This window comes from Ascidia mentula, chromosome 2 (genome assembly GCF_947561715.1).
Source record: "Ascidia mentula chromosome 2, kaAscMent1.1, whole genome shotgun sequence".
NCBI lineage: Eukaryota > Metazoa > Chordata > Ascidiacea > Phlebobranchia > Ascidiidae > Ascidia > Ascidia mentula.
In genome coordinates this window covers 16,837,255-16,863,006 of record NC_138567.1, presented here as the reverse complement: position 1 = coordinate 16,863,006, position 25,752 = coordinate 16,837,255, and the positions used below count along the sequence as shown (strand labels likewise).

The 25,752-nt window shown below is 37.6% G+C and overlaps 2 protein-coding genes across 49 annotated transcripts in view; one reads left to right on the top strand and one right to left on the bottom strand.

Moving 5' to 3' along the window:
- The window catches only part of LOC145890420 (protein NLRC5-like), a 327,828-nt gene that overhangs the window by 55,395 nt on the left and 246,681 nt on the right, over positions 1-25,752 (bottom strand). For 42 of the 48 annotated variants that reach the window (XM_082981463.1, XM_082981464.1, XM_082981421.1 and 39 more), the window contains 5 exons: positions 19,438-19,599; positions 18,770-18,931; positions 17,360-17,521; positions 15,779-15,940; positions 14,722-15,371 (listed from right to left, as the gene is read on the bottom strand). In XM_082981463.1, the coding sequence (XP_082837589.1) occupies positions 15,171-15,371; positions 15,779-15,940; positions 17,360-17,521; positions 18,770-18,931; positions 19,438-19,599 (849 nt within the window). In that variant the 3' untranslated portion in view covers positions 14,722-15,170. Of the gene's footprint in view, positions 1-14,721; positions 15,372-15,778; positions 15,941-17,359; positions 17,522-18,769; positions 18,932-18,980; positions 19,232-19,437; positions 19,600-25,752 lie in introns of those variants that run through there. The other 6 variants (XM_082981432.1, XM_082981449.1, XM_082981460.1 and 3 more) reach the window with 4 other exon arrangements.
- On the top strand, positions 7,764-8,252 carry LOC145890463 (barrier-to-autointegration factor 1-like). The gene is made up of 2 exons (XM_082981542.1): positions 7,764-7,998; positions 8,054-8,252. The coding sequence occupies exons 1-2, from the start codon at positions 7,870-7,872 to the stop codon at positions 8,195-8,197; spliced, it is 273 nt and encodes a 90-aa protein (XP_082837668.1). The 5' UTR covers positions 7,764-7,869; the 3' UTR covers positions 8,198-8,252.

Sequence of the window (25,752 nt, the reverse complement as noted above, 5' to 3'; positions counted from 1 at the left end):
TTCATGACTAACTGTTTGTGGCAACAACTATACACAAATCCTGTAAGAATATTCTACAGCTTTTTTGGGTTCCTTTTTGGTTGATTGTTTTGTCTGTCTTTCTTGTTTCAGAAACCACAATAATATCTGAGTTTTTTTAAACGGTTGGTCTTCTTTTCTGTATGAAACTGCAATAATTGTTGTTGTTTGAGCAAAAAACAATATAACACGCAGTTATATGTAGATTAATCTTACATATCTCGCAAATTGAAAATATTGTTGTTTTCTTGCAGAAATTCTGTGTTGCCTCATGAACCAAGTAAATTGTATTCTGTTCAACAAGTTTGTTACTTACAGCTGATTTCCTTTCGTTCACGCAGTTGAGTGAACTCTTTTCACACAGTTTGACGTTCTGTTTGCCCACAATCGTTGCTGCTATGCTGGACAGGAAATTATCAATCGTGTCTGATTATGTTGTGCAGTAATGCATGGACAAACATCAAACTGTTTTTTGCTGTTTAATATTTTATTTCACTTGTAAGCGATGACAGTAATTTGTGTTTTCGTTGTTTTTTGTTGCTTTGCGCAAAAACTTCATACAAACAAACAGGAAACAAAACAACTTTGATATCAGTGAAAGCATCATATTTAATACCTTGTGATTGATATATTGATTACACTTACAAAAATTCGGCTCAGTTTATCTGCGAAACGAAATTAAAAGTACACTCGTAAACTGTATGCGTCGAATATTGTTCTTTAGCGATGCCGGTAAAGTTATTTGTATGTAAGCCAGAATACCACAATAATTAGGTATAGAATAAACTGTGATTGTGGGGAAGATCTCATATATTTCATTTTTGTTATTGTTGGTAAACAACATTGAAACGTCATTGAAGTAAAGAGCAATTACAAGATATGACGTCACGCGTTTGCATGGGTTGTTAAATAAACTTTGCTGGCCAGAAATTGTTAATCCATCAGCACTCGTACAGGCGAGCCCAATGTGTTACGCCATGAGCAAAACATTGACCAACCTTTTTGAGTTTACAGGTCCTTATTTGTCCATCATATACATTTCGTCAACAGCGAAAAAAATAATTGGATGTGCGGTGTGCGGTGTGCGGTGTGCGGTGTGCGGTGTGCGGTGTGCGGTGTGCGGTGTGCGGTGTGCGGTGTGCGGTGTGCGGTGTGCGGTGTGCGGTGTGCGGTGTGCGGTGTGCGGTGTGCGGTGTGCGGTGTGCGGTGTGCGGTGTGCGGTGTGCGGTGTGCGGTGTGCGGTGTGCGGTGTGCGGTGTGCGGTGTGCGGTGTGCGGTGTGCGGTGTGCGGTGTGCGGTGTGCGGTGTGCGGTGTGCGGTGTGCGGTGTGCGGTGTGCGGTGTGCGGTGTGAACATAAAATCTCTAAAAGAGCTCTAGGTTTTAGTGATGGATCGTCAGTGCAAGGTAACCTGGACATTAACCTGATTGTAGTTCGCGGCTCTACGTCGGGTAAACATAATGTTTTTGTTGCTGCCAGGCATATTGTCACTTAATAATCTGTTCTTCTGGCAAAGATAAAACGTAACTTTATTCACCGACGTTTCGCCTGTTATTCAACAAGGCTTCCTCAAGGTAATGGTACAGCACACAACTAACGCGCCGACAGACGGTTTCCATTTCCTGTATAAAGTCTGCCAACCTCGTCCGTCCTGACTCAAACGATGCAAATTGCCACTTTGTCAGTGGCGCAGTATTATCAACCTCGTATGCTGATTTATTTACAGAAAGTACGCGTATATTGGCCGCATTGTGGCGCTATGTACGTGTTCAAAAAAGGTTTACTTGACTTCAGTGGTTAATTGTTTTATGATTGTATTGTTTTATGGATGTTTTTTGCAGTGTCGAGTTAAAAGTACATACTTTGAACTTGCATCGATATCACGCGTTTCACTTTTGCAGCAAATTTCAGGTAAAAAAAATAAACTGGGTTTGTTCCAAGCACTCAGTCAAAAATATAGTAGGTTACTATGCCAACAATGGCTTGTCAAAAAACAGTTGAAGTATCAAACTGTACATACGCACGACTATTCCTTACATCACAATTACAAACAATTGTTTACAATATTGTCGCATCACTGCGAAACTACAGAATCATTAACAACAGGGTTTGGCGACTTGCTAAATCTATAAAAAAAACTCGCTGCAATCGAGGTTTTGGGAAGAGAATGAGGAGCCGGCAGGTAATCAGTATTTCAAAGACACAAAAATAATCTGCATTCTCTTATTGTCGGATTAACCACTAGATCAGTGTTTCTTAACCTTTTTTGGATCACGAACCCCTAAAACATTCTTTGAAAAGCTATGGACCCCTTTGCAAGAAACACATTGCAAATGTTGAAATTTGGTTTTTATCAACATAGTGATGGTCGAAACACTAGCACGCACGTACAACAGTAGCCTTTCACAGCAGAAAGCACATATACTACAATGCCAGACTTGCAATAGTAGAGTAGCTATCATGTATTATTGCATCACAAAGGCGGTTTCGCAATTGCTCAAACTATGCGAGGTGTATGTTTGACTGCCGTTGTGGCCTGATCAAGTGGAAACGTGGACAGCGAAACCTTATGGACAGAGGAAAATACGTGGATTTTCGGAATTATTGTATTTCGTTTCATGGACCCCTTAATGCATTTTCTCGGACCCCTTGGGGGTTCATGGACCCCAGGTTAAGAACCCCTGCACTAGACAAACAAGACACATCCATTATGGCAAAATCCAGGTCAATTAAAAATAACTTTGTGATGTAAGTTCTGAATTAAAGAAATCAAAGAAATTATCGAAAGTAAAGTTTTCTCGTGTTAAGCGCAATGCATGTATATTTTCAGGATACTAGTCGCCTAAGAGGCAGCAGACTGGCGTTTTGACGGTCTCTCGATCGACATCTAGCGTTAAAAGTCGTTTAAAACTTTAAACGTAGTCATTGTGTGCAGACACGCATACCTGTGCGAGTTTTATAACTCTAAAGTATTGTTACCTCTCCAACTTACGGAAAGTTTTTACTGCCTGTGAATTTCTAATTTATAAGGTAAAAAAGGTTTTCCCGGCCAGAATATACTGGGTTCGAATCCCGGTGTGGACAAAAATGTGAATCGATGAATGAATATAGAATGTTTTTTGGTCCATTTCTCGCAGAGAAATTAAATGAGGTGATGGTCTTTCTGAAACTATTCTATTTAAATCAATATTCTGGCTTTTACAGCGAATGTTGTTTTATTCAATGAATTAGATCCAATTAGAAAGATTGAGTTTACTTTGAAGGGACATGGGAAGTTGGAACAAGGTTTGAACCACTTTTGACACGATGCATTCCTACAGTATGTTAAATGTGAGTTCAACGAATCAACGACTTTATCACATTGGTTTGGATTTGAAAGTACGACTTTAGGTAAAAACAAACAAAACAAATCGAACAAAAGTATTTCAACCAACGGTTAACGATAAAGTATTTGATTTCGCTCCACGCGTTTTATGATCACGTGGTTTTGCCAACTACTTGAATTAATAGAAAATAATAGAACAGCTCGAATAACACACACATACACGGCTATTTATACCTTTTGACGTTCCTTATGTCGTATCAGGCAAATAAACCCACAAATATATATAGGCATGTCGATTCCCTGTTGACGAATATCTCGAGTTCGACGCTAAGTTTACGTTAACATGTTGAAACACCTTGGTACGAGTAAATCTTGTCAACTGAGCTGAATTTCCATTACAAAATGCTTTCCGTTGATAAGGATAATAAACGGTTCTTCGTTTGAGTAGTCTAGGTGAAAAATACTTCAAACATAGTTTTGTGGCTTTTTGGGACCATTTTTGCGTTTTCAAAACTGCCCAACAAAACGCTGAAGATATTTTGAACAGTTTATCTTTGAACAGTTTATCATTAAGTCCGAAAATACCATGCATGATTTTTGTGCTGCTGTTGGATTTTTGTGCCTAGTTTCGCCCGCGGTACTGCAATTGTTATGCTCAGATAACTATGCTTTGCGACATATTATATTATCTTAACTGCGCAATCTGTAGTTAATAATTTGCAGAGAAATTTGATTAACTTATGTACGGTTTCCATCACTTTCCTTCAATTTAACTTAGGCTCTTAGTAGATTGAGTGTCGTGGTCCGACGGAAGCTTCTACACATTCGAAAGATTGGTTCGAAGACATTTAATTTATTTCTTTGCACATGAAGTGAGTTCAAAGCAACGTCCATGACTTTGCGTTGGTTTTTAACATACTGTGTGGAGATGGCGCTATATGATCATTCAAAAGGTTCCGTATTTTACAGATATTTAGTTGAAATCCTTTGTAAATTTTTTTCGATCCGATTGGAAAGGAACGCTAGAATAATAAAGTAGCTTTATTGGTTATCGAAAAAAATTCAATGTAATCACATGGGTGTGCCACAGCGGTTTCTAAATTCATTCATTCATTGGTTTATTTTTTTCCCAAACACGACAATAATTTTGTCAATGAATAAAAGAGATGGGAAACGTGAGAATGTGGGCAGGGAGATGCTGGAATAACCTCAGATTTTCTGTGACGTCACCCTTGGTCTAATTACTTAAACAATACAAGATAAAAATAACAACATAAAGAATAGAAAACTTATTGAAAAACAAAGGTAATTGAATAAAGTAATGCTTGAGCATAATTTAAGCTGGTTTTAGTTTGATAATTTCGGGAAGTTTAGAATTTCAAGGGTTTTATATATGGGTGTAACATGACAGTTGCCAGACAAGTTTTTCAAAAATAAATCAATTGGCGTATAGGTAAAAAAATACAGACTTGTGTTCGAAGTGTAGGTAAACAAATGAGATTTAAGTGCGAAAAATCATAGTTCAAATTCAATTATTATTTCAAATAAGAAGGGTAACATCAACCACAGAACACGAACACAATTAAGCGAAGTACGCTTTTTAAAAAAATCCATAATACTATATCTCGTTATGTTAACCAACAATAATATGTCTTGTTGTATTTTTGGTTTGTTTTCATTTAAAAGAATAAACAAATCATATTTGTATCCATTTTCATATGTTGACGTCGGAAACTATATTATTTATTCTTATTGTCTTTGGGCAAAAGAAGAGGAAAACGTTTTGTTTTTCGCAAAAACGAAGCTTTATGATTTAAAATTAAACTACTCCTTCGGTATTTGATGTAATTTTATCCTTCCCTGCCTGTGTAAAAGACATTACTTGCACGAGAGATGCTTTTGCAACTTCCTTTTCTTCTGGTAACTACTGCTCTCAATGCTGCCACGTCACAAACATTGTTTGTAGCATTGTTGCAGCATTTATTGACGGTGTCTGGAGTTGGCCTCTTTCAGCAAGTGGTCCTCGACCACCCAATGCAACTTACAGTGCATTTGATTTCTTCCTTCGTTCCTGTCAATTCTTCATTTTACTATTTCCTTCATTGAGTTTTGCGGCTTGTACTGACTATAAACCGTTGACTTATCCAGAGCCTCAGTACACTCCACAGAAATTTCGAAAGACTGTCTTTTTAACTGCACAGCTTGATCTGCAAGTTACCAACGTCAGTTTCGCGACAATCCTTGTGGTGTTGCCAGGGTTACCATAATTTGTTGTGTTTACAAAGATGTCCCTCGCCCCATTGCGCTTGGTTGCAAAAAAATGTAACATTGTACATTTACCACACCAATTTATTTGAGTACTCGCCAGCTCTTTGCTTCTAAATTAGTGTGGCATGGAATGCAGCAACAAATTGTGCCAAAAAATTTAAATGCCGCAGCAGGTGTATTCACTGCTTGTACACTTCCCGACTCCACCGATTCATCTTGCTCATGTTAATGTGGACATTTTTTTTACTTACAATGGTCGACCAATTTACGAGATTGCATGAATTTGTTTCTCCTCCAGATATCACCATACCTACATGTGTCGGTCATGTGTTTACCACTAGGCAGCATCGAAGTTGGTCGTTTGAAACTCTTACCGTCTCATATGATATGACAAGCCTAACCCAAAGAAGCTGTTCCCAAGACATTGGACGCAAGCGTGTAAGTTTTCTACCCTTTTTACGACTCCTACGAGGGCCCATACCGAGTTCTAGAGAAAAACAAAAAAAATGGAATTCGGCCGGGGCCGACAGACGTTTTCCATTTCCTGTATGAAGTCTGCCAACCTCGTCCTGACTCAAATGATGCAAATTGCCACTTTGTCAGTGGCGCAGTGATTTCAGCCTCGTATGCTGATTTATTTACAGAGAGTACGCGTATATTGGCCGCATTGTGGCGCTATCTACGTGTTCAAAAATGTCTACTTGTCATCAGTGGTTATAATTTTTTTATGATTGTGTTGTTTTGATGGATGTTTTTTGTAATGTAGAGGTTAAAGTTCATGCTTTGTCGAGTCTTGTATCGATATGGCGCGTTTCACTTCTGCAGCAAATTGCTGTTGAAAAAATAAACTGGACTTGTTCCGAGCACGCAGGCAAAAATATAATATGTTAGTTACTATGCCAACCAGGGCTCATAAAAGCTGCACTTATATACTATTATTCCTTACATCACAACTACAAACAATCGTTTACAATATTGTGGCATTACTGTAAAACTGCAGAATCATTGACAACCGGATTTAGCGACTTGTTAAATCTATAAAAAAAAACTCGCTGCAACCGAGGTTTTGGGGCGAGAATGGTGAGACGACAGGTCATCAGTATTTTGAAAACACAAAATTTATCTGCACATATACAACAAAATATTAAGACATGAGTACGTATTTCAGAAACAAGTCTAACTTAAGTGTACTATAACGCACTCTCTTTGTTGGATCAATCACCAGGCAAAATCCATGTCAACTAAATAACTGTGTGATTTAGGTTCTAACAGCCAACACGTATCGAAAGTTAAGATGTTGGATTTGGAGATCTATTCCTTGACGTTTTTTCCCGTATAGTTAAGCGCAATACATGTTTAGTTTCAGGATACAAGTCGCCTTAGAGGCAGCAGACTGGCGTTTTGACGGTGACAGACTCTCGATCGACATCTAGCGTCAAAAGCCGTTCATTGTGTGCAGACACGTTTACCTGTGCGAGTTTTATAACTGTGAGCTATTGTTAAATTTGTAAATTACGGATAGGTTTCACTGCCTGTAATTTCGAATTTGCGAGAAAAAAGGTTTTCCTGGACAGAATACTGGGTTCGAATCCCGATGTGGATAAAAATGTGGATCGATGAACAAAGAAAAGACTTTTTGGTCAGTTTTTCGTAGAGAAATTAAATGAGGTTACTTTCAGAAACTACATTATTAAAATCAATATTCTGACTTTTACGAATATCGTTTTACCGAATGAGTGAGATCCAATTATTAAGGTATAGTTTACTTTGAATTAAAAAAGGAGTCGTTGATATTTGCCACAAGGTTTAAACCACTATTTAATGTGAGTTGAACGAATCATCGACTTTTCACGTTGGCTTGGATTCCAAAGTACAACTTTATGTATGAACAAATGAAACAAATCGAACAAAAGTATTTCAACCAACGGTTAACGATAGAGAATTTGGTTTCGCTCCACGTGGTTGTCTGTGTAGGTTGAGAAACCAAGCATGGCCAATAGTTTACTTCATGAAGAAGGTTAGAATAATCACATGACCGTATCATTTCGCTAAAAGCAAAGCATGGTTGGTGTAAACGAGTCATTTTCTAGGTGATACAGCTGAGGTAACGCGTATTTCTTTTTTGTCATTGCTTAAGTAAAAACAGAAACTATTACATGAAACCGTATAATCTTGTGCTTTGTTCAAGGACTATAGTAACTTATTTTATTTTTGGCAAACAAAGATATTTTACTGCATCACGAAGATATCAAACATAAAATGAATTACCCTACCACTTTAAAACATGATGACTTTGTTTCCGGTTCCATAAGGGATCACGCAATTAGTCGAGTACCTGGAATTGGCAGAAGCTATGCACAACGAATGGTCGACAAGGGATACTCACAGGTAAATAAGTTAAGAATACGCAAAATCAACATTATGTTAATTTATTTTTCTTCAGGCTACAGATTTGTACCGTGTATATCTTGATGGAAGAAATGAACAACAATTTGTTGGATTTATGAAGAGTGAGTTTAAGATGAGATCTGACTATGCCCAAAACGCTTATCGTGCTTATGATAGTTGGTATGACAACTTTCAATAAATTTGAAAATCACCAGTTTTCAAATCTGCTGTTAATAAACTGAATAAAATGTTGACCGCGTGTTGTTTTAGAAAGGTTTACTTTAACGTTGTGTGTAAAGAAATTAATGGTTTAAGAAAATATCAGTATTGATGACTAAAACTAAGATCAACAAGTTCACGTTGCACTGCAACTTTCCCACGAAAAAGATTCTAAATCGCCGATTGGAAACGTTTTCTAGAAATAAAACAATTCAACAAAAATTTAAACACACGTTAGTATTTTTAGGTTTTAAAGCAAATAATCACACAAATATTTAATAATTTTGCCATGATGTGGTATGAAGATGCATTGATACGAAGCATTAGAAAGGAAAAAAAATTTAAAGAATTTTCAATTTAATTAAATACCTCAAATCCTAAAACGAATAAATAAAATACGTCGAACAAAAGTTTCAACCAAATCGCCGGAAGAATTCGCAGATTTTTATCAGTTCGCATATGCATGCGCGCAAAATATCTAATGGTGAAAACAAAAATAAAAATGTTAAACAAAAGTTTCCATTCAACGACTGATGGTAGAGAAATTGGTTTCGCAGGATCATATAACACGTGTACGAACGTTTTGAGTTACAATTGACTGGGAGAAGAACAAAAGTTTCTATCAAACGCTCGTTGATCGAGAGCTTAGGTTTGCTGGGTGATCATTGTTGCGTCATAAAGAAGACATTTTCAACAATCACTGAAGCGGTAACTTCTCTTGTTAGAATTTTTAGCCCAGGAACTTGTTTGAAGCGCCAGGGAAAAGATAGCAAAACGGTCCCTCGAATGTAAACAACATCATGTGGACCTGAATTTTCTAACGGCTAAATGAAAACTTTCAAAGTAACTCAAGGGCCGCAATATAAGTGTCAACAAACAAATGCGGATAAAGTGTTGCTGCTGACTAAAAAGAAATTTCCATCCAATTGTCGGTGGTAAAGAAATTGGTTTCGTTGATCGAGAGTTTGGTTTTGCTGAGTGATGATTGTTGCGTCACAAAGAGGGCATTTTTAACATTCGCTCAAGCGGTAACTTTACCTGTTTGAGGTAAAAACCTGGCTTGTTTGTCGCAAAGACTAATTTACAAATAAACAATGGCGCACAATAACCCTAGCAATTGCAAAAGCTGATATATGCCAGAAACGATTTTTACCTCAAAACCTGGTATCGATAGTTATCCGTTTTATGAATCAATGCATGCTGATGGCACGTTAGCCGCGTACTTCAAATGGCACTAAAACCCAAGCGGATCACGTGTGTAAGATCACTGACTTCTACGCGGTGCCCAAGTTGTCAGTTTGCTGCTTGTCAAATGGACGATCTGCAATTTTATTCAATATTGTTTATTCGATATTCATGAGGATTATGCCGGGACTGATGTATAACTTTTACATAAATATAAGGTCTTCTCACTTTATCACTTAGGCATTTCAAGTTTCAAGGAACACGGGCGAAAGTACTTTTCCGTCGTTTCGATTTAAAACATTAGGTAGCGTATTTTGAAAATGAAAGCCAAAGCTAAAATGCTGTTAATCATTAGTAAACGTTTCAAACACTAACAGGTTTCATCATCAGTACTACAATGAGCGCATGCAAGAAAAGCGTCGGGGTAATAAAGAAAATCCTTCCCATCTACCTGCTCAGTCCTTTATTACCCCCACGGTTTTCTTGCATGCGCTCATTGTAGTACTGATGATGAACGCAGTTAGTGTTCGAAACGTTTACTAATGATTAACAGCATTTTAGCTTTGGCCTTCATTTTCAAAGTTATCAACTCCAAATATTTTGCACCCAGGTAGCGAATTTACATATTAATAATTTTCCACAACCAACCGTTTTGCCAAAATTGTTTCTTGTTTTAATACTTTTGCTTCCTTCCAATTGATACGGTGGTCGGTGTCAAGCATGTGGGCACATAGAGCAGATTTATTGGGTTCCATATTGCGTATGGCTGCCTTGTGTTCTTTAATATGAGACTTTAAATTGCGCTTAGTCTGGCCGATATACACAGTGTTACAATCAAGACAAGGTTGTGGCATAACTGCGAAACTACAGAATCATGAACAACCGGGTTTGGCGACTTGTTAAATCTATAACAAAACAATTCACTGCAACCGAGGTTTAGGGGCGAGAATGGTGAGATGACAGGTCATCCGTATCTTAAAGACACAAAATGCAACAAAATATTTAGGCATGAGTACGTATTTCAGAAACAAGTCTAACTTAAGAGTACGATGACGCATCCTCTATGTTAGATTAACCACCAGGCAAAAAAGACACTTACTTTATGGCAAAATCCTGGTCAACTAAATAACTTTGTGCTTTAGGTTCTGAATTAAAGAAATCTAACAGCAAACTCGCATCGAAAGTTAAGTTTGACTAAAAAACATGACTTTAATAAAAACATGTTGGATTTGGGGATGTCTTTTCTTTAATGTATTTTCCCTTATTCGTGTTGATATACATGTATATTTTCAGGTTGCTAGCCTTAGAGGCTGCATAACAGCGTTTTGCCGGTGACAGACCGTGCTTACTCGCGATCGCCATCTAGCGTGAAAAGTTGTTCAAAATTTTGAACGTAGTCATTGTGTGCAGACACGTTTACCTGTGCGAGTTTTATAACTGTAAGCTGTTGTTACCTCTGTAAATTACGGATAGGTTTTACTGCCTGTGAATTTCTAATTTTGTGGTAAAAAAGGTTTTCCTGGCCAGAATATACTGGGTACGAATCCCGAGGTGGACAAAATTGTTAATCGATAATCAAAAAAATAATGGATTTTTGGTTCATTCTTCGTAGAGAAATCAAATAAGGTTACTTTCAGAAACTATTCTAGAAATCTGTTGTGTAATTATATCGTTTTGTGTACTACAGTTGACCTAACAAAGAGTGCTTTAGATTCGCCGTGTAATCAGCGTGTCCTGCAATGTGACTTGCGTCTGTGAAATTACTGCGCACCTCAGTATCTAATAATTGCGTTCGTGACGTTATTTGCGTGTTTGCTTTGTCTACAAAACCTGCGCACCGTTTTGTATGAATAAAATTGAACTCTTGGTGACTCAAGAATGCAACAGTTATTTGGCGACGAGGTCCGATTTTCTGGTCATGGAGAAACTTGTGGAGATGATGAACGTCAACTTAATGCCCAAGAACGTCAATGCGAAGTTTTAGAACGTTAACTAGAAGAACAAGAACGTCGACACCAAGAACAAATGGAGGCGATGATCGCAATTCTGGGGAAGCCTCGCTCGAGTGAAGGATCGACGGAAGGAACGGCATCAACGGTAACTCACTTAACTACGCCAAATTTTTCGCCTTTTGATTCGACTTCAGAGCTGTGGATTGACTACTGGCCGCTGTTTTGCCCGTTTGCCAAAGCCCATTTTGTGCCAGACGATCGACTGGCAAATGTATTTTTGACGAATCAATCTTCAACTGTGAACAAGATGCTTGTCAATTTGGCTGCACAGGAATCGCCACCAAGAGATATCAACGAGCTCACGTTAGAAGAAATCGTCCAACACATGAAGTTTCAGTTCGACCCCGAACGTTTCATAGTCCGTGAAAGGTTCAAGTTTTGGACCGACATGAAGCGTAAGTCGAGTGAACCCATTCAAGAGCTCGCCGTTCGCATTCGACAAAGCGCAGCAACTTGCGATTTTCCATCCATCACAGATCCCTTGGATGAAGCTTTGCGCACTCACACATCTGTTCAATTGGAAACGAAGCGATTTTGAAAGCTCTGTTCAGGACAAAGAATATCGAATTAAGTTTTGCTGGTGCAATTGAAATTGCGGTCGAAACCAAAGATCCTGCCAAAGTGGCTAAAGAAATTGTTTACGGGACGCAGCCATCGACTTCGGTGTTCAACGTGCTACATCGAAACCGCGGGAGAAACGTAAAGTGGATTCGAGGACTGTGCAATCACCTGAAGAAGAAAATGTTATCGATGTTCGATTTGGCGAATGCGTACAATCAAATCAAGTTTGGACCATAAAGTCGGAAGAAGCTTGCTCTGAGCACGCATCGCGGAGTTTTATTGCAGAACGTATTACCTTTTGGTATCATTTCTCCGCCAGCTTATTTTCAAGAAATTATGGATGACCTCACAAAAGTCCTACCGGGTATCTAGATGATATATTGGTCAGTGGTTCATCTTCCAAGAACCACCTTCACAATCTCAAGCGTTTGTTGCAACGACTCCAAGACAAAGGCTTACGTTGCAGGAAGGAAAAATGAAAATTTGCTTAAAAGCAGATGGAGTACCTTGGCCATGTTCTTGCTTAATGGACAGGACTGGGCCCAACTCGATTTCATGAGCAATTTCCTTCAGTCGTCGATCAGATACTGGCAAGGAAGCTATTACTGCCGGCACATATTCCTCCACTTCATCAGAAAACATTTCTTCTTTATAGTTTTGCCAACAAGAGGAAATCTGGACAGTGTATCTGGAGTATAAAACTCTCTCCAGCTACAATTACCGTGTTATAATTGTACCACATTAGTCTCATGCGAAATCTTTGTATACTGAAAGAATGGTCATCTATATTGTTTTGCCTAAGAGACACAGTTATGGCTTGTGATCGGTTTCAATCGTAAATTTTAAACCAATGAGGTAATCTCTAAATTTTTCAAGCCCAAGTTACCGCTATAGTGCTTCCTTTTCAATTTGAGCGTAATGTTTCTCAGTTTTACTCAAGGATCGTAAGGCATAAGCGACTGGCAACAGATGCCCTTAAACCTGTCTGAGGATGCATTAGCTGAAACTACAGTCCGCCTGTACGGATCATAGTGAGCGAATGTTGGTGGAATAATTAAGCGTTCTTTAATGATCTCATGAGCGTTATTTTGAATATCCTCCCAAACCCAGTCAGTATTTGTTTTTGGAAGATTTCGTGGGGGTTGAGAAATTTCTGCCAAGTCCGGAATAAACTTTGACAACTGATTTGCCATGCCCAGAAACTCGCTAACCGATAATACATTGTTAGGTCTCGGCATATTTTTAATCACAATCAGGTTTTCCGGATCCGGTTTAATGTCGTTTTGGTCTGTAACGTGACCCAAGAACTTTATACTCTGCTTGAAAACTCACATTTATCATTTAACGTCACACCAGTTCCCCGCAGTCTATTTAGAACACTTACTATCCGTTTATCATTCTCCTGCCTGGCGTTTCCAAATACTAAAACGTCGTCCATGTGACAAACAACACCGTCCAGATCAACAAGAATGGACGACATCTGACGCTGGAAGAGCTCCGGCGCTAGCGATAAGCCACGAAATTTTGCACAGACTCTTTTTGTGCATCTAGCAGTACTTGCGATGTTGGCGATAATTTGACAGATAGTGTATTGCGAAAATGTTCTGAACCGACGACTGTATAACGCCTGCACCTGAGTCTATCCTAAAATGCATTGGTTTGCCATTAACCTTCAGCCATACCGTTGGTGTGCAGGAACACCTTGTTTTATTGCTTGTGCTTATTTTGTGCAATTTGATTGCTTTGCGTAAACGTGCACATCTGGGATTTTGGGTTAATCACTTCGCTATCTTCGACAGATGGGTTATCTCGAACATATGGAAAATCGGCTTTAGTTTCAATAATCACATCGACATTTTTAATAATCCTGTCGAATTCATTAATTTTTGTAATCTCAATAACCGTATATATATCGATGGCCGTAAGCCACAAACGGAGACGAAGCGAGAAAACAGACTAAGCGAGAGAACTAAGACAAAAGCAATTGAAATATCGCTCTGGACGCTGCATTTTAACGTTGTATGTTAAGAACAAGGTATGTTTGTTTATCGTTTTTATGTTTGGATTAAAAGTTGCAAAGGTAGTTCTTGGTAGATGTTTTAAATACTCTCAAGAGTCAAATAGACGGAGTGTTTTTGTTCTGCAAACTGAGGTACCTGCAGGTGCATCTAACGCAAAGTTAGTTTTAACATAACCTACAAATGTTTCAGAGTCATTCTAGCTTGCCTGCTGAACACAATTAGTTGCCGGTTCCTTGTACAATCCTTGGTAATAATGCCCCCTCCTTCCGCAATTAAAGCAGTTTCTTTGTGCTGCGGGACAGGCGTGTCGCCCTTGAGGAAAAGACCACAGTTTGGACAATTAGGCTGCTGCTTCCTGAATCTGGAAAAGTTTATTCGTCGCACCGCATCAACTTCCCCAGGTTGATTTGACACATGTAGTAAAGCTTGTTTCATTTTTTTTATAAACTCTTTGCACAGCTTTGGCCAATGTCAGTTTGGAATCGCGAAAACAATATTATGATAATATATTTTCCTTCAGGCTACAGATTTGTACAGGGTATATCTTGATTCAAGAGATCAACAAAATTGTGCATTTTTTCCCAGGATAAAAAGAAAATATTTAGTTATCGTTGAAAACTCTATTTTCGACGGCTAGAAATTTTCAAAGAACGTTCAGTTTCAATCGCGTGAGTTTAAAACTTTTACAAACTGCTTTCGACCCGACTGGAAAGGAACACTAAAACAACAAAGTAGTTTTATTTGTTCTTGAAAAATAAGTGCTTTTGGTAAAACAATCTCGGAGCAGAGAAATTTTGCATAACCATTTTTTAAAATCAATGTAAACAATTCTGTGTGCCACATAAGTTTCGAAATGCCTCAGACAAATTATAAAAACAATGAATAAACCTTTGCAGAGTGATAAACTTGTGTTCAAACTGTAGTAAAAAAACGAGATTCACGTGCACAAAAGTCAAAGTTCAAATAAGAAAAACTACATCAACCACCGAGCACGATTAAGCAGATTAGACTTTTTAGTATAAACCCAAATTGGCAATTCAATGTCTTGTTGCATTTTTCGTTTACTTCATTCAATGGAATAAATCAATCATATTTGCAACCTTTTATCATATGATGACGTCAGAAACTAAATATTTGTTCAAACCGTGTCTTTGCAAACGGAGAGGAAAACGTTTTATTTTCCCCAAAACAAAGCTTTATGATTTAAAGTAAGTTGAACTACTCCTTGGGTCTTTGACCTGATTTTATCGTCCCCTGCCTGTGTAAAATTACAACGTGTTGCACAAAAATACTTTATGTTGTGAACACATCCAGCCAATGACTCGGCACATTCATCGATCAAGTCATTGTTATAGGAAAGATTCAGAGACTCCATCTAAATAAATAGCAAAATGAAAGCCTGAGAACTCAAAACATAAAAACAAAGGATAAAATTAAATAAAAGTGGAATGTTATAATTATGTTACAAATATTAACTGAAGCAAGAGTGTTTTGTTTGGAAACTTTTACGAAGTGTTCAAGCAAAGAAAACATTTTATGTTATTTCGATGGAAGCTTCTATGTCTAAGATTTTAATGTTTCATTACTTTTACACAACAGTTATGTCAACCAAAATCACTCATTTATGCAATACTTAACAAAAAAACTGTGCTGGACTTTAAAGTCGCACGCGATATAATTAAGGTTGGAAACCACTGTGCTACAAGGACAAACTGTTTGTTCATATTTTTATAATTATTGAACGATAGCGTAAATAATATCAGTTAGTCAGTTAAGCCTTACCGGATATTCCAACTTTTCTATGTTCTTTGAAAGATGTTTGGCACCAACACTTGTCAGTTTGCATTTCCTCAGGTCTACATTTTTGATATTTTTGATGCATCTTCCCACGGAAGCTGCCCCAAAGTCCCCTATGGAGTTGCCAGATAAGTCGAGTCTCTTCAGCTGAATAAATATAGGTAAAGATTCAAGCAATAATTTATTTATGTTGCCGACGATAATCGATCAAATTAAAATCTATTGCACAAAAAATTGCTCAAGAAAAGGAGGACATTCTGTTTTCTTTTCTTCATAGTTTAGGTCAGTTTGCTCCATGTTTAACTTCAAAAAGACTTTGCGGTAAATCTAGAGTTCTAAATATCCTTCCCACTGGACGCAGAACCCGCAAACATAACCACAAAATAGTCAGCTTTGTTCAACAGCGCGTTTAATGTCTATACTTTGCAATATCTAGTAATTCAACAGAACTTGGGTGAAAAAAATAAAACAAAACGTCTTCGGGCAATCCTTTCGGAAAAAAAAGGCAAATACCGCTTCTAGTCTGTCGTGGACTTTTGACGGTAATAAGTCACAGATTTTAAACCTACTAAACCTGGACAGACCACTTGGTTCATCTTGCTCTAGGCGGACAAACAAAAGTCCGGCAGTGATTAAACTGTATCACATGGAAAAAATAAATGTTTGCATATGCGTGTCTCACTATGTAAGGAAAGTGGAATGGTCAGTGCGCTCGTCTGGTGGAAAAAACGGAAAAGCCTTTCTTCCTGTTTTGTTTCCTTTCTCGTGGGTTTGTTTGTATAAATTTTGCGATGCATTTTGTATAACCACGGGACCTATATGGCAATTAAACCAAAGAAATCCTGTTTTCAAGGCCCTATGCAATAATGCACCTTTGACTGTTCCACTTGTTTCCCAATGACCATTGCTGGGTTTTGTGACTTGTTTAGGAACCTAATATTCTTCCAAGTTAAAAAAGAAATTATTGCTCCTGGATGGGACAATACACAGCAAGAATTTAATGAGCCTGCTGGAAGATCTTATGACCTACAGGGGGCATAAACAGACGTGGGATGTTGCTTAGGCAATTATTCAGCAACTAACTTTGGTGATATTGTGTGGAGGAGAGATATCATTGAACCACAATAGATGTGATACTTAAACGATTCATTTTTCTGCAAAATCCAGTTGCATTTTTACCCAAAATAATGTCCAACAGGGAGGGATCAAATGCCCTCAGGGGTCAATAAAACACATGCGGGATGGATCTTTCACAAAACCACAAATTAATGGGCCTCAAAACCCCACTCAAACTGCCCGAAACTCGCTTAAATTCGCCTTAGCAACAGCACATGCATATGTGATTACTCAACAGAAAAATTAACCCCTACGAATCACTGGTTACTTTGTGACGTCCTGCTTCTGTTGTGACAGAAGGTACATTGCAAGGTGGGCATTTCGGCGAAGCTTGTTTTATTATAAATACAGATATTCGTCCTCCAGTGCGTTTGTTTGGTATATTGGGTAAAACGATTATTGTATTTATTCATCACTGAAGGTCCCTACACTTAAATAGTTCACGCTTACCGGATTCTGCAAAGAGCATATGTTGTAGGACAGATGTTCGGCACCAACATCAGTGAGATTGCATCCTCTCAGTTCAACATCTTCAATGTTTTCGATGCAATTTGCGACCGATGCTGCCCCTCTGTCTCCAATCGGGTTGACAGATAAGTTGAGTTTCTTCAGCTGAAAAAGTACATTTTTGTGTTTAAGGCAGTGTGAGTATCATAACTGTATCGAATAAATGTTGATGGCTTTCAATTGCTTCATTGTAAAAAATTTGGAATTAAAATTCAGGTTTACGGTTTCGCAAAATAATTTGTTGTCCTACCTGTAAAGACAAGTTTTCCAAAGCTATTTTACAAATTTGGAAACTTAATGATTTATTCCATTCCAAGTCTGGGGTTTTCATGCGACGAGTTAAACGATGAAGTTTGTTGTACTGTAACCAGTATTTGGAAATGTCGAGGTAAAGCATAAAACGCAATTGTTTGAATGTCATAACGCACATGATAGAGTTTTTTTCGATCTGTTCGACATACTCACATTTACCCCATTCTTTTTCAATATAGCAACGTTATAAGTAAATCGTATTCCTTTTCAGTCATACTTTTTTTATTTCAGATCGATGACAATTCTGCTTACAGGTTATTTAACTGGAAAATAGTCTCGGTAAATCTACTTGCAACTAACTGGTTTTGCAATCGTCGCTTTTTCTTATCATCTCTATAGGCCTGTGAGAAGCCCCGCTGTCTTTGATCGGACTGTTGGAAAGGCTAAGCCCCTTCAGCCGAATCAATAAAAAAGTCAAACTTAGAGCGAGTAACAATAAATAATCTACAGTTCCAAACGACTTTTTCACATGGAGAAAACCTTGTGTAATTTCAGTGTACGATTTATGTAAGATTTTGTTAAAATGTTTTAAGCCGACATTTCAAACTTATCTGTGTTCATCATCAATGTTATTGTTGAATGACTGAGACAGACAAAACCATTAAGAAAATGGCAGACAAAAGCATTAAGAAAATTCATATAAAGTGTTTCTTTTACTATTTGAAATTAAAACGGAAACTGCTTCCATCCCTAAGCTTAATGCTTGTCTTCAAAATTTGTGTCCGAGCGCATCTTGAAGATCATTACACCAAACTAGGAGTGCACCACACATCAAAACATCATTAATTCACAAAACGATTTCGAAAAATTCATTGAAAATTTTGTGGAAAACAACTACTTTCACGCGACAACCCAGTGCAGTCTCTATCCAGCACAGGTCCTTAATCGTACAATAGTTTTTATCCAACAATTTGATGTCATTACCACACACAAAAGGTCCCGCAAATGTTTGGCACGGGATGGATGGTGAACAACTTTTTCATTCATGGCTAAGGGTTTTTGACATTTACCGCGCAATAAAAACAGACACATCATGCTTACCGGATTCTTTAACAGTTTAATTTTATCGTACAGATGTTCAGCACCAACACTTGTCAGGTCGCATCTACTCAGGTCTACATCTTCAATGTTATGAATGCACTTTGCAACCAAAGCTGCTCCACTGTCACCTATCGGATTGGCGGATAGGCTGAGCTTCTTCACCTGAATAGATTGTGGCTATAAACTGTCAATATCAACAATGTAACCCAGCGTTAATATTAGTTCTATTTACATGCTCTATACATACCACATTTAAAGATGAAAAAATATAACTTAGTAATCATCAGTCAGCCATCATGATACTGGGAGTTATCACAAGACAACAAATGTTTTTTTACCACATAAAATACAGTGAATAATTACTTGATGGCACAAAATTTATGATCAGACTTCTGCAGTTTTTCTCTACACCACGAAACAATTTATGTGCATTGCTCTCCAGTTGCAAAGGTGCTACAATTCCTACAAATATATGCCCAATATTTATTGATAGAAATCTATGACAATGAAAAAAAAATTTAATTACAGCTACATTTGTCAAAGAATTTGTTTGACTGTGCTTGATATAATTAAGGTTGGGAAGAACAAATTCATTGTTTATATTTTTATTATGCTTGAAAAGCAGAATAAAGAATATGTGGTTAGTTAGTTAGTTAGTTAATGCTTACCTGATTTTCCAACTTTTCTATGCTCTTCGAAACATATTCAGCACCAACACTTGTCAGGTTGCAATTACTCAGACCAACATCTTTAATGTTGCGTATGCAATTAGCTACAAAAGCTGCCCCACTGTCTCCAATCGGGTTGTCAGACAGGTCAAGCTTCTTCAGCTAAACACATTTTTAACTGAAAAAAGTGAGAGTGACATTAACTAACAACTGTTTATATACTTTCGTTTTTGGTTTAGTTCCAAACCAAAATGCACGATTGTTTTATTTCAAACAACACTTTGTATCGTCCCACGGAATATAGGATCTAACTAATATTTCCCTTAGTTTTGGTGTTAAATATTCATTACCATAAGCTGTGCATTCCATTGTCCTATGCTTTCTTCGTGTGATATTGATACCAAGTACACATTAAAAAGCTTCCTACGTTTGTTTGCTTCATGTATTTGTACAAGTAAGAGGCTGAGGTGCTGAGCAAACCTTCAGCGTCAAACATGGAGTGGCCATACTTTGACTGGATTATTTGGACTATTACTGTATGCCTTATTATATAGCACATGGCATTCACTAACCAAAAAGAATTTTGCACATTTTGTTTCAATTAAAAACAACCTTCGATTTTCTGTTTGTGTCGTTTACAATATTTTTGTGGAAATGCCCACACAAAATAGGAATACATTTTGATTTTTGGGGAATTCAAAGGTACCATTCAACTTGCGAGTGATGAAAATAATTGACAAAAAGCAAGAAATTATAATATGTGACGGATTTTCAAACTTTTCTATGTTCGTTGAAAGATGCTCGGCACATCTTTCAATGAACATAGAAAAGTTGCCCTGTTGTCCCGTAGCTAGTTGTAGTACAGGTCAAGCTTCTTCAGCTAAATAAATACTGGTTGTAACATTTTTGACAGCCTAAAAAAAGTTACACCCCAAACACCTCAACTGTGCAAAGTTTGCAACGCACTGCAAGTTCTTCGAAACAAGTTGTTCACGACAGACGAAAAAACAAGTTGTTCACGACAAAACAAACACTGACGCCTATGTCGCGTGAATAACTGTCTCCAATCGGGTTGTCGGATAGGACAAGTTTCTTCAGTGTATGTGCTGATGCAATGATTTTCACTTCAACATATTGGTTTTCTAAGGACGCATTTTTCCCAACTTTTCACATTTGTCTAACTATGGTGCCAGTACTAGACAAAAAATAAACAACCACAAAGGGCAAGCATGACCTCATGACCACTTCCTTGATACTTTTATGAACTTTAGGTCAATGGCGCTATAGAGCACACTAAATGGCACATAACGCCTACATTACAGAAGGTTAGACCAACAGAACGTTAGCTGCGATCGTTTATGTGCAATTAATATGTGGTGAAAAGATTTGCTCGCAAGGACTCCTTAACTTACTGGTATTTCCCTCTTTCGAATTACGAAACACAGGTTTTCGACATCAGTTGAAAGAATCGAAGATCTTGAAAAGTCCAGATTTTCTGAAAGTAAGCTGGAAACAGATGAAGTTATGTCTTCATCATTTGCTTCACGGGCCCAGCTGCAACCCCGATGTATAGTTTCATGGTTGTTGTTCTTCTCCATATACGATATAATTAGCTTCTGGAGCAGAATATTCTTAGCTTTCCAATCTTCGTATCTACATCCGGGAACTACCAACTTTAGGTCGTTGAAAACTGACAAATCATGAAGTCCGAATGCAAACCTGGCAACAACTTCCCACCTATCCTCGATAAATAGGGAGTATTTTTCCTTGAATTCCTGTAATGGCATGATCATCATCAGGTAAACCGCAACAAAAAACTCTTGCCAGATCAGGTGAGAGAAATATTTATGCTTTTGTCCATTCAAAATTGTTAATTTTAGGTTTCCTTTCTTTGTAACAGAAGTGTTCAAAAACGAATTGGCTGTGGAATCATCAATGCCAGCTCTCAATAAATCCGTAGTGCTAAATATGATCTTTTGATTATTGAAACCATCAAAAGCCATATTTACTAGCTTGTCTAATTCTCGCTGCTCACCCTTGAGGTGTTCAGTTTGTGAATATTGAACACAAGTGAAAGCGAGAACTTGAGCAAGTGAAACAAACTGAATATCACCATCGAAATTCATTAGGTACAGGACAGTTAAAACAAAATTTACAGGCACATAGGAGTAAGCAAATAAATTTTTGTTGTCTTCTAGCTTTTTATGTATCGAGTCGTATTTTTCACCGCAAATCTGTTGTCCAAGCTTTTTTTGGGAGTTTGGAGTTAAACCGAGGATTTCAACAATAAACCTTGGTCTATGTGAAAAATGGAGCTTATACAATGGAGCTGGTCGTGACGTGAATATCTTACGAGAACAAGGAAGTAAATTTCCATTCAGTAAATGCTTGAGGTAAACTTCTGGTTTATTTTTTCCTTCTAACAAAGGAAAGGATACTTCACTTGAAAACGATTCAAAAACAGCCTCGTCCACACCGTCGAATATCATGACAATATCTGTATCTATTTTAAGAGCCTCTAAGATGCCTATTGCTTCAACTTGTGTGTATTGGTCGTCAATTTGCAAGGTGTGAAGTAAGAACTGAAGAAAAGTCATCTCCTTGGTGAAATCGATGTTTCGAATTATGATGTAGAAAAAGTAAGATATTTTACCAAACAACTGCTGGTCAGATAAAGCTTGCAAAGCCCAATTTTTGGCAGAAGTTGTTTTACCGATTCCAGCTTGGCCGATAACCCCCACAATATTGCCGTGCTTCTGCACGTATTTTTTTTTTGCTTTAGCATCAGGTGCTGGAAATTTTTTGTCAGCCTCCTCTTGCGCTGTTTGCTTTGCATGAGTAAACATTTGTTCTGGGGTGATGTCACCGGACGGCCGATGGTAAACCTTAGCAAAGTCCTTTCTACGGCGGTAATGTCCTTCAGCTAGAAACTCATCATTAATTCGTTGCGGTTTACTGACTATGGAAAGTTCGACTGGGATTATGGGTCGTTCGGAAAAATCAGCAAGTGTCGACTCTGAGCTGGCGATGGACTCAACTCTGTTACGTAAATCTGATTTGAGATGCTCACCTAAAAATGTTTGTAAATCATGTTACCAAGCTAAACAACAACGGTTTACACAGTCGGTCATGCAGTAAACTTTTTATCAACTACAAAAATGATAAACATTAAACTGACATTGCAATTTAAGCAACGTAGCCAACATGACTCAGTTTATGTTTCCAAGAAATTCCAAGCTTACTTTTATCCTGTGTTTCAACACCTGCCTGGACAGCCTCGGTTACTTTAGGATTAGGTTGTTGATAATTTTGTGAACAGACTAAAAATAAACAGAACAACCTTTATCTATTGAATGCCCAACGTTTCAGGTTAGGTTTTTCGAATAAATAGAAAGTGTTGGATTGCATCTGATGCAAATGGCAATATGAGTGTGAGGAAAAAGACCAATGCAGAAACTCACCAACACGTTTGTTCACAATGCTACTCGTGTGATGCTTTGAGGGCAAACAACAGAATCTTCGTTTCGATGTACTGCGAGTTTTAGCTTCACGATCGTTGTTCTTATTCTTACCTTCAGTTCAATATTTGTTAAAGTTCATTATGTTGACACCATTGCACACCAGTGTACCTAATATATCATGCCATTTTAATGCTTATTTATTGAAACAAAACAACTATGCATGGCAGTAAATTACATAAATTTTAAAATAAGTGCAAGTACAAACAAGTGCTCTTACGGTTTCCAAAGCAGTTCAAGGTGAATGACACATTTTGATTGACATTTCCTTGAACACCAACATTACTATTTTTAATCTTTGCTCCACTTGCTACAATCTTTTGTGAAGGACCTTCAAAATTATACACAGCAATGTTAAACATTTCAAACTATGTACATCCCCAACATTAAAGACAGGATTTCAAAAATAAAATAACAAATTCAACATGCCCCAGATCAAAACCTTTTAATCACTACAAGCAAGGTAACAACAGTAAAGCAAACAACAATGAATTACTTACCAGCAGATGTTGAAGGCTCGTCATCTCTTATTTGACAAGCACTTTCTTTGCTGATCTTGTCAGCGTCCATATAAGTTAATGTTGGTCTACATGATTAAAATTTATCAAGTCATTTAATACATAAAATATCCTACAAGATAAAAATCTGTTTAACCTAAACCTTATGTATCTTTATTTTTTCTGTTAAATTAGTAATGTGCGTACTTAGTGGTAGCTATTTTTAGGTCATCGTTTGCTGTTTGTTTGTAGCACACTCAAACCAGAAGTTATTGCTTAAAATGAAATTAACTACAAAACGAGGCAACACAAAAACATAAATTTACACACAGTGATTTAGAAAAAAGCAAAAGTTGGTAACACCATAAACCTTAACTAAGTGCTTTGAATACCTTTAAACTTTTCGGCTATCAAAGCAAATCTATCTATTTACTCGCACACGAACTCAAGAAACAGCTTGACAGCCTGTGTAAATGTTTTATCATAGCCTATGACAATAAAGTGTGACGAAGGAAAAAAGTTTCGCCAACACTTACACGTCATTCCGAGAGGTTTGTCTTCAGGTTAAATTTGCAAATCGGGCTTTTAGCAAGTCTTACATACAATTCCTGCAGTAGCACGGCGCCTTTTTTATTTTTATATTTAGTTTCCACTACGTATATAACATACGTCCCCCGTCGGTAACGATGCAATAATACTACATCGACTTCATGATGTTCATCAATTATTCTTTCTGACCTTGTGACTTTTTGTAATTATACTTCGCATGCATTCGCATCTTGCATTGAACCCCCTTCTATAACATGAGTGAATCTTCTTTTGGATCAGGGTGTCGATTTATGCCTTTTTCGCCATTCTAAGTGTTCGACACAGACGGCATGAATAAAAGTTAAGTTACCGGTATACGGTACCAGGAACAGACAAACGCTATTGTTATCTACAAATGTTCATGAATTGAATCACTACAATAACTTAATTAGGCCTAACATATTGGTCACGCCAATCTGGCAACATTCACATCGATCTTACTAGTTTTCTTTTTTCGGAGATTTGACGCCAACGATTTTCTTATTAACATGCAGTTGTTAATTTTTTGCTGTAGATGCTAGTGCCAAAAGTGGCTCGAAGACACTTTTAATTTTAAACCACAAACAAATATTTGGAAAGAAATTTCTATTTCGAGTCACTATTAAACAACAGCATTTAACTGAACGGTTACGTAGTGTTGAAAACTTAATGGCATCATCGTTTGGGATCCCTTCCCAAGATAAATTTGCTTGGCCGTTTGGTCAGCAAAGTCGTCTGATAGTCACACCAGTTGCACAGATGAGACCTTTTAGGTCGAAACAGTGGCCATCTGTCTGCAGCTTACACAATAAATTTGACTGTTTACATGGCTAAATAAACGAAACTGAAGTAAATTTTTGGACAAATCCATGCAAAAACACGCCAGCACTTGCTTTAACGTTCAGCGAATAAGCGCTTTAAACTAACCATTGTTTCCAAACATGAAGCATTGTTACCGAACACGTGGCATTGTTACAAAACCAGTACTATTTTTCGTTCAATCAGACCTTAAAAGAGTCATAGCAGCCTCCACAACATGCAATGTTTTTAACTCTTTTGTCGTTATTTCAACGTGTATTTTAAACTTATGTTGATCGAAATATGGTCGTTCTCATGAGTTAGTTACCAGATACTTACTATTCGACTCGCATGACAATTATTCTCAAGATGTTCGACGCGCAATAAAAAATCGACGCCCTGTTTGGGATTAATCAAACCAACCATTTGGTTTATCGCCAAACATATCTATGTATATATCGGCTGGCCCGAAACCACAAGTAGTTAAGTTAAGTTGAGGAAACGATCAAAGGAAATTGGGTCGTTGCGTCGAACGCTGAACTGAATATAGTTGTGTACACTGTTTATTACGAACCCCAGGGTTTCTTACTCTGTATTTTAAATTCCCTATTACTCAAAGCTGTGACGTTGCTATGAGTTGATGTTGGAAGATGGCCAACCAAACTGTCTACAGTTTACCAACACAAACTTAACAATTAATCGTGCGAAAAAAGAAAACAAATCGAACAAATATTTTCATCGAAACATCGTTGGTCGAGAGTGTGGCCACTCCGCATGTTTCCTAAAACCCAACACTGGAACACCAGACGGAAAGGATACAGGTGGAGTTAAGCTTTCCTGCAGAGCTCCAAACAAGCTGCTGATATCCTGCTGGACAACCACGTTTTTCCTGACACTTCGTTATAAAACGCCTTCGTATTCATCGTCCTCTCTCG

Bases quoted from the DNA above. Each gene is read 5' to 3' on its own strand.
- LOC145890463 (XM_082981542.1), top strand. From the start codon at position 7,870: ATGAATTACCCTACCACTTTAAAACATGATGACTTTGTTTCCGGTTCC. The intron at 7,999-8,053 runs GTAAATAAGTTA...ATTTTTCTTCAG, and splicing joins TCGACAAGGGATACTCACAG to GCTACAGATTTGTACCGTGT.